The 11,841-nt window shown below is 44.9% G+C and overlaps 1 protein-coding gene and 4 non-coding genes across 5 annotated transcripts; all 5 read left to right on the top strand.

Annotated features, from left to right (window-relative positions):
• Positions 1-46: 46 nt before the first annotated feature.
• Positions 47-8,845, top strand: LOC106612898 (40S ribosomal protein S3). The gene is made up of 7 exons (XM_014214547.2): positions 47-164; positions 680-810; positions 1,626-1,719; positions 2,457-2,551; positions 6,600-6,787; positions 7,813-8,019; positions 8,776-8,845. Exons 1-6 carry the CDS (start codon positions 135-137, stop codon positions 8,010-8,012), a joined length of 738 nt encoding a protein of 245 aa, XP_014070022.1. The 5' UTR covers positions 47-134; the 3' UTR covers positions 8,013-8,019; positions 8,776-8,845.
• On the top strand, positions 2,045-2,191 carry LOC123724165 (small nucleolar RNA SNORD15). Its single transcript, XR_006756845.1, has one exon. It is a non-coding gene; the product is annotated as a small nucleolar RNA SNORD15 (small nucleolar RNA).
• LOC123724164 (small nucleolar RNA SNORD15) lies at positions 6,234-6,380 on the top strand. The gene has a single exon (XR_006756844.1). It is a non-coding gene; the product is annotated as a small nucleolar RNA SNORD15 (small nucleolar RNA).
• LOC123724166 (small nucleolar RNA SNORD15) lies at positions 6,971-7,119 on the top strand. Its single transcript, XR_006756846.1, has one exon. It is a non-coding gene; the product is annotated as a small nucleolar RNA SNORD15 (small nucleolar RNA).
• Positions 8,353-8,499, top strand: LOC123724167 (small nucleolar RNA SNORD15). The gene has a single exon (XR_006756847.1). It is a non-coding gene; the product is annotated as a small nucleolar RNA SNORD15 (small nucleolar RNA).
• Positions 8,846-11,841: the final 2,996 nt, after the last annotated feature.

Raw genomic sequence — 11,841 nt, 5'->3', positions numbered from 1 at the left:
GCTTCCAATATTTTTTGGGTGGTTGAAAGCACCCCGCACCATCGTCATCAAGCGTCGACGGAACTCGCAATTATGGGTATAAATGTACTTCCGGTTCCTTAATAATTTCTTTCCTGTCTGCGGCCTCCGGCAAAATGGCGGTGCAAATATCCAAGAAGAGGAAGGTTAGTTCACGTTTCTTACCAAAATGGTCTTCGTAACTGATGCATTTGTAGCAAATTGGGATGCCATGTGTTAGCAGCATGACTACGGAGTTGATTGTCGTATTGATCGGTGTCCTCGTCCTCTAGTCTAAAGAGGATTGACAAAGATGTTACCTACCGGTACAAAGAATCCTGACTTCGCTAGAGAACGTGCAAAGGGGTGCCTTTTATACCGTACTAGCGATTAAGTATAGCCATAATAGCACCATTCAAAACATTTAATTGCCAGTCTGATTGTCAGTGGTGTGTATGTAGATTGGTGATCGGTGTCCAGTTGGCTAATGTTAACGTTACACAGGTGGCCGGCTACTTAATTTTAACATTGGCACTACCCAGTTAGAGTAATAGTACTCTGTAATAGTAACTTGCTGGCCAGTGATGTTACCAACAGTTGCAGGTTCGCTAGCGGCTATGTGACTACAAGCATGTTCCCTGTAACCTAGCTAACAATATACTCAATTTGTGTGCCTGGTTAGTTCGTTGCGGACGGAATCTTCAAAGCCGAGCTGAACGAGTTTCTCACGCGCGAGCTTGCGGAGGATGGGTACTCCGGTGTGGAGGTGCGTGTAACCCCGACCAGGACCGAGATCATCATCCTGGCCACAAGGTAACGTTACCGGTATGTTGGTAGATAGGGGGTTATACTGTCTTTAAAAGGTGTATTGTTGGTACAATAATGAATTGGTGTAGGGTCAAGATTTCCGTATAGAGCCTGTGCCATCTCGGGATATATGGTATTACCGGTAGTGCACAAACGTTCACGTAGGATCGCATTGTAGATGACAAGAATTTGTTCTTAACTGACCTGCCTAGATAAAGGTAAAACCCTTTTTTTTTTCTCCAGGCGCAAAAGGCCTCATCGTCACTTATGAAATGCTAACAAGTACTAAGGAATTATCATAGCGGATGCTAGGTAAATGCTATTGAGCACATGCGAACATTTCCTACTAGGACAGACAACCAGGCTCATGCAAGTATCTCAACGCTGTTTGCAGGAAGCACAAAACAAATATTAGGTAGCATGGATGCTGTTAACAAGAAGCTTGGTCTTTGTTAGCCAACTTAGCCGCTTCTCAGTAAAAGACACATGACAGCCTGCTTGGAGTTTGCTAAAAGGCACTTAAAGGACAGACCATGAGAAACAAGATTCTCTGGTCTGATGAAACCCAGAGTCAACTCTTCTGCCTCAATGCCAAGTGTCACATCTGAAGGAAACCTAGCACCATCCCTACGGTGAAGCGTGGTGGTGGTGGCAGAATCATGCTGTGGGGATATTCAGAGGCAGGGACTGGGAGACTAGTCAGGATTATGGGTTTTAAATATGAGAGAACCTGTTCAATACAGTTGGAACTTTCAGGAAAACAAGATGACTAACTGATTGCATAGAGCACGTTTAGTAATAGAGTGCCATTGTTGTTTCAGGACCCAGAATGTTCTGGGAGAGAAGGGCCGTCGCATCCGGGAGCTGACCGCTGTTGTTCAGAAGAGGTTTGGCTTCCCTGAGGGCAACGTGGAGGTAAACAAACGGACACGCATACACTAGACACACTACAGTTGCGTACATGTACTCATTAGACATACTCCCTAACCACAATATCAGGGAGCTGAGAACTGTGGTTCAGAAGCGGTTTGGCTTCTAAGGGCAGTGTGGAGGATAGAAGAACATGATTGTGTGAAGTTTAAATGAAAAGAAGTGTGAATTCCACAGATTTTTTACATAGGGAAGATTTGAAATGTGTTAATGAATGTAAAACAACTAACCTCAATTGTGTCTGAAAGTAGAATCTGTGACTGGAAAAGCTCTAGCTTTCTTTGCGCTAGACTTAACCAAAACGGCTTTCCTTCAGTGATGAAACGATGACGAGTCGGAACGGGACACAGTCACTCTGCTGTCACTGGAACAGGGTCACGTTCTGTGACTCTGGGTTCAGTTCCCCAGAGCAGTGTGTCTCTTCAATTGAAGACATCGAGGCATTTGTCTGAGAAGGACTGAATCCAGTACAGGAAATGTGTGGATTCATATGGTTTCTTGTTAGGTAGTCGGGTAGCTAGTTGGCTAAGATAAAGGTAGTCAGGATGCATGAAGTTGTCAGCGTTCTAGAGACGGTTTCTACCACAATGTGAATTGCGAGGCTACACTTCTCTGCTGTGGTGGTTCCGCGGCTCACATTGCAGCACCCGCACCAAGCTGTAGGCTGTGTAGCCTCTCTCTGTATTTGTAGAAGGTTAACCTCCTCCACTCTCTCCCTCTAGCTGTACGCTGAGAAGGTTGCAACCCGTGGTCTTTGTGCCATTGCTCAGGCTGAGTCTCTGCGCTACAAGTTGCTGGGAGGTCTGGCTGTACGTAGGTAAGCCTAACCCTGGCCGCTGACCTCCAACCTGTTGCACCTAGACACTGATCTAAGGTCCGTTATGCGTTAACCTGCAATGGTGCAGGTTTCACTCTTAATGGTACAGGTTAGGATTTGGGAAGGTAAGTGGGTTCTAGATCTGTTCAGGAGAAAGTTGCCAGAAAACAACTGTTTTTTCCCCCCACTAATTTGTGCTGTTGTCGATCACCCCAGACCGTTTATGTTGCAGTGCCTGGCTCCACTCCTACTCCCCAGGCGCTCTCTTTTGATGACTTCTGTAACCGTAATAACCTTGGTTTCATGCATGTTAACATTAGAAGCCTCCTCCCTAAGTTTGTTTTATTCACTGCTTTAGCACACTCCGCCAACCCGGATGTCCTAGCTGTGTCTGAATCTTGGCTTAGGAAGTCCACCAAAAACTCTGAAATCTTCATCCCTAACTACAACGTTTTCAGACAAGATAGAACGACCAAAGGGGGCGGTGTTGCAATCTACTGCAGAGATAGCCTGCAGAGTTCTGTCCTGCTATCCAGGTCTGTACCCAAACAATTTGAACTTCTACTTTTAAAAATCCACCTCTCCAAAAACAAGTCTCTCACCGTTGCCGCCTGCTATAGACCCCCCTCGGCCCCTAGTTGTGCTCTGGACACCATATGTGAACTGATTGCCCTCCATCTATCTTCAGAGCTCGTGCTACTAGGTGACCTAAACTGGGACATGCTTAACACCCCAGCCATCCTACAATCCAAGCTTGATGCCCTCAATCTCACACAAAGTATTAATGAACCCACCAGGTACAACCCCAAAGCCGCAAACACTGGCACCCTCCTAGATATCATCCTAACCAACGTGCCCTCTAAATACACCTCTGCTGTTTTCAACCAAGATCTCAGCGATCACTGCCTCATTGCCTGCACCCGTAATGGGTCAGCGGTCAAACGACCTCCACTCATCACTGTCAAACACTCCCTGAAACATTTCAACGAGCAAGCCTTTCTAATCGACCTGGCCCTGGTATCCTGGAAGGATATTGACCTCATCCCGTCAGTAGAGGATGCCTGGTTATTTTTTTTAAATGCCTTCCTCTCCATCATAAATAAGCATGCCCCTTTCAAGAAATTTAGAACCAGGAACAGATATAGCCCTTGGTTCTCCCCAGACCTGACTGCCCTTAACCAACACAAAAATATCCTGTGGCGTTCTGCATTAGCATCGAACTGCCCCCGCGATATGCAACTTTTTAGGGAAGTTAGAAACCAATACACACAGGCAGTTAGAAACGCCAAGGCTAGCTTTTTCAAACAGAAATTCGCCCGTGCAACTCCAACTCTAAAAAGTTCTGGGACATTGTAAAGTCCATGGAGAATAAGAACACCTCCTCCCAACTGCCCACTGCACTGAGGATAGGAAACTCTGTCACCACCGATAAGCCCACTATAATTGAGAATTTCAATAAGCATTTTTCTACGGCTGGCCATGCTTTCCACCTAACTACCCCTACTGCATTCAACAGCACTGCACCCCCCACAGCTACTCGCCCAAGCCTCCCCCATTTCTCCTTCTCCCAAATCCATTCAGCTGATGTTCTGAAAGAGCTGCAAAATCTGGACCCCTACAAATCAGCTGGGCTTGACAATCTGGACCCTTTCTTTCTAAAATTATCTGCCGAAATTATTGCAACCCCTATTACTAGCCTGTTCAACCTCTTTCGTGTCGTCTGAGATTCCCATAGATTGGAAAGCAGCTGCTGTCATCCCCCTCTTCAAAGGAAGTGACACTCTTGACCCTAATTGCTACAGACCTATATCCATCCTACCCTGCCTTTCTAAGGTCTTCGAAAGCCGAGTCAACAAACAGATTACCGACCATTTCGAATCCCACCGCACCCTCTCCGCTATGCAATCTGGTTTCAGAGCTGGTCATGGGTGCACCTCAGCCACGCTCAAGGTCCTAAACGACATCGTAACCGCCATCGATAAGAAACAATACTGTGCTGCCGTATTCATTGACCTGGCCAAAGCTTTTGACTCTGTTAATCACCACATCCTCATCGGCAGACTCAGTAGCCTTGGTTTCTCAAACGATTGCGTCGCCTGGTTCACCAACTACTTCTCTGACAGAGTTCAGTGTGTCAAATCGGAGGGCCTACTGTCTAGACCTCTGGCAGTCTCTATGGGGGTACCACAGGGTTCAATTCTTGGGCCAACTCTTTTCTCTGTATACATAAATGATGTCGCTCTTGCTGCTGGTGAATCTCTGATCCACCTCTACGCAGACGACACCATTCTGTACACTTCTGGCCCTTCTTTGGACACTGTGTTAACAACCCTCCAGATGAGCTTCAATGCCATTCAACTCTCCTTCCGTGGTCTCCAACTGCTCCTAAACACAAGTAAAACTAAATGCATGCTCTTCAACCGATCGCTGCCTGCACCTGCCCGCCTGTCCAGCATCACTTCTCTGGACGGTTGTAACTTAGAATTTGTGGACAACTACAAATACCTAGGTCTCTGGTTAGACTGTAAACTCTCCTTCCAGACTCACATCAATCATCTCCAATCCAAAGTGAAATCTCGAATTGGCTTCCTATTTCGCAACAAAGCATCCTTCACTCATGCTGCCAAACATACCCTCGTAAAACTGACCATCCTACCAATCCTCGACTTCGGCGATGTCATTTACAAAATAGCTTCCAATACCCTACTCAACAAGCTGGATGCAGTCTATCACAGTGCCATCCGTTTTGTCACCAAAGCCCCATATACTACCCACCACTGCGACCTGTACGCTCTCGTTGGCTGGCCTTCGCTTCATAATCGTCGCCAAACACATTGGCTCCAGGTCATCTACAAGACTCTGCTAGGTAAAGTCCCCCCTTATCTCCGCTCACTGGTCACCATAGCAGCACCCACCTGTAGCACGCGCTCCAGCAGGTATATCTCTCTGGTCACCCCTAAAGCCAACTCCTCCTTTGGTCGTCTCTCCTTCCAGTTCTCTGCTGCCAATGACTGGAACGAACTACAAAAATCTCTGAAACTGGAAACACTTATCTCCCTCACTAGCTTTAAGCACCAGCTGTCAGAGCAGCTCACAGATCACTGCACCTGTACATAGCCCATCTATAATTTAGCCCAAACTACTACCTCTTCCCCTACTGTATTTATTTATTTTATTTATTTTGCTCCTCTGCACCATATTATTTATATTTTATCTTTGAACTTTCTTCAAACTACAAATCTACCATTCCAGTGTTTTTCTTGCTATACTTTATTTACTTTGCCACCATGGCATTTTTTTGGCCTTTACCTCCCTTATCTCATATCATTTGCTCACATTGTATATAGTCTTATTTTTTTTTCTTCTACTGCATCATTGATTGTATGTTGTTTTACTCCATGTGTAACTCTGTGCTTTTGTATGTTGTCGAACTGCTTTGCTTTATCTTGGCCAGGTCGCAATTGTAAATGAGAACTTGTTCTCAACTTGCCTACCTGGTTAAATAAAGGTGAAATAAAATAAAAAATGTTAATTTGCAGTATTTAGGTATCTTGAGCAGCCCCTGGTTAGCTTAGCATGCTACGATCAGTGTCTCTAGGAATCTATTGAGCAGAACATGCCCCTGCTGTTACAGTCCACTTTCTTAAACTTCCTTTCTCATGACATACAGTAGAATGTCTCCCTTCAGTGATGATACGATGACGAGTCGGAATGGGACAGTCTGTCTCTGGGGACACTGGGTTGGTGTCACGTTCTGTGTGTCTGGTTTCAGTTCCCCAGAGAAGCAGGTCTCTTCAGTTGAAGACATCGAGGCATTTGTCTGAGAAGGGCCAGGAAAATGGCTCATGATATCAGATGTGATCTCAGTCCTGTATAAGTTGACGTGTATTAAACCCATTTTCTTTCTCCTATTCCAACCCCCCTATTTTCGCTCCACCTTTCGTCTTCGCCCCCTCGCCTTTCTTCCTCTCGCTTTCCCCACACACTCTTTTCTGCGCACTCTTCACCATCTCTCTTCTCCTACCTCTCCCTCTATCCCCCCTGCCAGAGCTTGCTATGGTGTGCTGAGGTTCATCATGGAGAGTGGCTCTAAGGGTTGTGAAGTGGTGGTTTCTGGAAAGCTGAGGGGTCAGAGGGCCAAGTCCATGAAGTTTGTTGATGGCCTGATGATCCACAGTGGAGACCCAGTCAACTACTACGTAGACACCGCTGTACGCCACGTCCTGCTCCGACAGGGTAAGTACCAAATCAACCCCTAGACACTACACTACTGCTCTACCCCTAGACACTACTAATGGTTAGACAAAGTGAATACCAAATCAACCCTTATACCCTACCCCTTGATTATTCTGATCTGTCAAGGTGAGTCATCAACAGTAGAATTTTTGGTCTGTTACTTTTTAAAGGTGAAATGCTTTCCTTCGGTGATGATACGATGACGAGTCGGAATGGGCCACGGTCGGTCTCTGGGGTCGCTGGGTCAGGGTCACGTTCTGTGACTCTGGGTTCAGTTCCCCAGAGCAGCGTGTCTCTTCAGTTGAAGACATCGAGGCATTTGTCTGAGAAGGGCAGTCATATTAGTCTAGTCATTATGAGCAACCTCTTACTTGCTATATTCAGACCCTTTACTCAGTGCTTTGTTGAGGCACCTTTGGCAGTGATTACAGCCTCGAGTCTTGGGTATGACGCTACATGCTTGGCACACCTGTATTTGGTGAGTTTCTCCCATTCTTCTGTGTTCTTGGGGACTTTAAATGCTTCAGAAATGTTTTGGTACCCTTCCCCAGATCTGTGCCTCGACACCATCCTGTCTCGGTGCTCTACAGACAATTCCTTTGACCTCATGGCTTGACCTCACTGTCAACTGTGCGACCTCATAAACGGGTGTGGGCCTTCCCAAATCATGTCCAATCAATTGAATTTACCACGGGTGGATTCCAATCAAGTTGTAGAAACATCTCAAGGATGATCAATGGAAACAGGATGCACCTGAGCTCAATTTTGAGTCTCATAGCAAAAGGTCTGAATACTTATGTAAATGTAATTTGTTTTCGCATTGTCATTATGGGGTATTGTGTGTAGATTGAGGATTAAAAAGGTGTTTTTAAATAAGGCTGTAATGTAACAATGTGGAAAAAGTCAAGGTGGCTGAATACTTTCAGAAGGCCCTGTATACGTTTCACTGTTCTACGTCTATGTATGCAGAATAACCGTTGGGTAGAGGGTCCGTGTAAGCACTGATGTGTTTTTGTCTGTCTCAGGTGTGCTGGGCATCAAGGTGAAGATCATGTTACCATGGGACCCCAGTGGTAAGATCGGCCCCAAGAAGCCTCTGCCAGACCATGTGAGCATTGTGGAGCCCAAAGACGAGACTATCCCCTCCACCCCCGTGTCGGAGCAGAAGGGTGCCAAGCCAGAAGCCCCAGCAGCCATGCCACAGACTCCTGTACCCACCGCATAGTAGACAGGTACTATAACCTAACACTAACCCAGCCACTGCATAGTAGAAATGTACTGTGCTTTAAATCAGTGGTTCTCAGCTGGTTTTGCCTCGGGACTCAAATTTAACCTGGTTGCCTCAGTTGTGACTCAATTTGCGTTGTAGGGTGTCAGTTGTGACTCAATTTGCGTTGTGGGGGAAAACTAGATTGATAATGTAGTAATTGTTGAGGCTTGTGGTTGTGAAAGGACTCCCCATAATAGTGTCATTTAAAATGCTGCACGAAAGTGTTTATCTCAGGGTGTGATACACTTTGTTTACTTTTAGGGCGACTATTAGTTTAGTGTTAGTTTACTCTTCCCTCCAGTGATGATACGATGACGAGTCGGAACGGGACACTGCCTGTCTGGGGTCACTGGGTCAGGGTTAAGTTCTGTGTCTCTGGGTTCAGTTCCCCAGAGCAGCGTGTCTCTTCAGTTGAAGACATCGAGGCATTTGTCTGAGAAGGGCTTCCTGACTTTATGAAATAACTGCGTCCCAAATGGTACCCTATTCCCTTTTATCTTGCACTACTTTTGACCAGGACCCATAGGGATCTGTTCAAAAGCAATACACTGTATTGGGAATGGGGTGCCATTTGAGTCTGACAATATACTGGTGCCTGAATAAATATTTCTAGACTACGTTGAGCATGTAGCTAAGCTACTGTGTAATTCATAAACTGTAATTCAGGCAGGTTTAGGTCTGGTATCCTAATGTCTGTTATTCTGTCTTTTTCTTCCAGGTGTCAACCATTGTTCATAGATGGAAACAGGACCCTGAATTTTCTGTACAAAAATAAAACCTGGAAAATATGCCTTTTTTTGTCTGTCTCAACATATGAAATATTCCTGTTCCCAACCATGGCAATTAATTAATGAGTTAATAATTGGTTGGTTTATGGTACTTTTGGAATTGGAGAATGGTAAGGATCAAGGAGTCTGGGTAGATGGGTAAGGAAACGCTATCTCAATACAACAACAAAAAACATAACTTCATGACTGTCAGTACCAACAAAGGACCTAAAACGCTATTGTTTATAAACGGGGCTTGTTTTAGCTTATGGTCATGTTATAAAACTAGCTGTCGTACAATGTAATTCCTTGATGCGCTATAGGACATTCAACACGTAACTATCCCCTATCTGAAAAACAACGGAACACGTCTGGTAATTAACCCGATATCAAATAATATACTGGCCTTTCCACGCTCGTGTTGCGGTTATTTACTTGTAGCTTATTACTAGTAGCTTATTTTATACTGAACAAAAATATAAATGCAAGATGCAACAGTTTCAAAGATTTGACTGAGTTATAGTTCATACGAGGAAATCGGTCAATTGAAATAAATTCAGCATGCCTAAATTTATGGATTTCACAACTGTGAAAACGGTTGGTCAGATTCCTTAAAAAAAAAAATTGGCCTTGGGATCTCATCACGGAATCTGCATTCAAATAGCCATTGATAAAATGCAATTGTTTTCGTTGTCTAGCTTATGCCTACTGTTACTATAAACAAGTAACAATAAGTGAGTGGATGCGTGCATATATGGTGTTGAGAGGTGCCGAAACGAAAGAGCAGGCTACAACCAATATCCAACAGTGTTTGCATGGAGAGAGTCTCCTCGATGTATGGGGGACAGGTGTATTTATCCCTGTGACACACCTGAGCCCAGGTGAGCAAGGAGTGTGTCCCATTTCGCTGATGACCCACCCAGCTCTGCCCACCGATGCCTTAAACATGGTCTGCTGTTGTGAGGCCAGTTGGATGTACTGCCAAATTCTCTAAAGCCGCCCCCAATGTTTATGGGAAAGAAACTAACATTCAATTCTCTGGCAACAGTTCTGGTGGACGTTCCTGCAGTCAGCATGCCAATTGCATGCGCCTTCAATTTGAGACATCTGTTGCATTGTGTTGTGACAACTGCACATTTTTTGTGGCCTTTTATTGTTCCCAGCACAAGTTTCATGCTGTTTAATTTAGATTGATATGCTACACCTGTCAGATGGATGGATTACCTTGGCAAAGGGGAAATGCTCACTAATGGCTGTAAACATTTGAGGTAATCTTTTTGTGCGTGTGGAAAATCTATGGGATCATGATTTTGGTTCGCAATGGCGTACACCACTGACAATTTGAAATGGTCCACACAGGTGCAATTGTGCCTTTTCAATCTCAGGAGGCTGAAGAAATGTGGCTTAGCCCCGAAGACCCTCAAACTTTTGCAGATGCACCATTGAGAGCATCCTGTCGGGCTCTATCACCACTTGGTACTGGCAACTGCACAGTCCGCAACTGCAGTGTTTTCCAGAGCGTGGTGCGGTCTGCCCAATTCATCAACGGGGGCACATTGCCTGCCCTACAGGACACCTGATGTTACAGGAAGGCAAAAAGGACATTAACCAGCCGGCCTGTACGGGTGCATCAAAGCTGGGACTGAGAAGCTGTTTTTCAATCTCAAGGCGACCAGACTGTTAAGTAGCCAGCCTCCACCCAGTAACCTGCCCTGAACTTAGTCACTGTCATTAGCTGGCTACCACCTGGTTACTCAAACTTATGTACATAGTCATGGGATCACTGGTCACTTTCATGTTTACATACTGTTTGACTCATTTCATGTTTATACTGTACCCTAGTCAATGCCACTCCAACATTGATCGTCTTGATATTTGTATATTTTGTAATTCTTTATTTTACTTGTGTGTATTGTTGTGAATTGTTAGATACGACTGCACTGTTGGAGCTAGGAACACAAACATTTCGAAACACCCGCAATAACATGTTAAAAATCTATGTGACCAATAAAATTTGCTTTGAAACATGGGATCAACGCTTAACATGTTGCGTTTATTTGTGTTCAATGTACTTTCCCTGAAGAACTGCGCACCGTTGCGGGAAAACATGTAATTCAGTACAAACCGTCACGCACACCCGCCCGGAGCCTTGCCTGGAGAGGCCGAGACCATAGAAATAGTGACTCCTGAAACTCCGTATTTGACCACGCCCACAGAAACATCTCGGCGCAACTGAGGTTGTTCGATTACCGGGCTATGGCCCGAGACATGACCAGGCAGAGGAATGAGCGCTCTTCTCAAATTGAACAGTAATCATACCTCCCGATCCTACATCATTAACACACGTGCTTTACATACCTCTCTGCTTTAAACATTCTTCGCAATCGGCTTTGACCGGTGTTATAATATTGATGGTTTGTATGATTGTGGCTAGATGGACTACAGCTTCGTCTAGTTGTCGGGGATTGGGGATAAATTAATTGTACCACTAGCTAATCCTTTTCTTAACCTAATTCTAACATGCTACTGTTAATTATTCTAACCTGCTGTGTTAGTTCTCCTAAACTGATAAGTAACGTATGTCCGTAGCTGGGTTAAGTTTGGATCAAGTGCTTGTTGTCAACAAACCATTAGTGTCATGGACACTTACTGATAGTTGTGGCTGCTTTGCGTGATTTGTCTCTACCTTCATGCCCTTTGTGCTGTTGTCTGTGCCCAGTAATGATTGTACCATATTTTGTGTTGATACCATGTTGTCATGTGTTGCTGCCATGCTATGTTTTAGGTCTATGTTGTGTTGTCTCTCTTGTCACGATGTGTGTTTTGACCAATGTATATTTAATCCCAGCCCCCGTCCCCGCAGGAGGATTTTTGGCTTTTGGTAAGCCATCATTGTAAATAAGAATTTGTTTTAACTGATTTGCCTAGTTAAATAAATATCATTACGCCGGGGAACCCGGCTCATGCCCCGTTACAAAATGCAATCAATTTTCACCTGCTATTAACTCCTCCTACAT

Source organism: Salmo salar, chromosome ssa09 (genome assembly GCF_905237065.1).
Source record: "Salmo salar chromosome ssa09, Ssal_v3.1, whole genome shotgun sequence".
Classification (NCBI taxonomy): Eukaryota; Metazoa; Chordata; class Actinopteri; order Salmoniformes; family Salmonidae; genus Salmo; species Salmo salar.
Note: the sequence above shows the minus strand (reverse complement) of the source record. Positions and strands in the feature narration are given on the sequence as shown.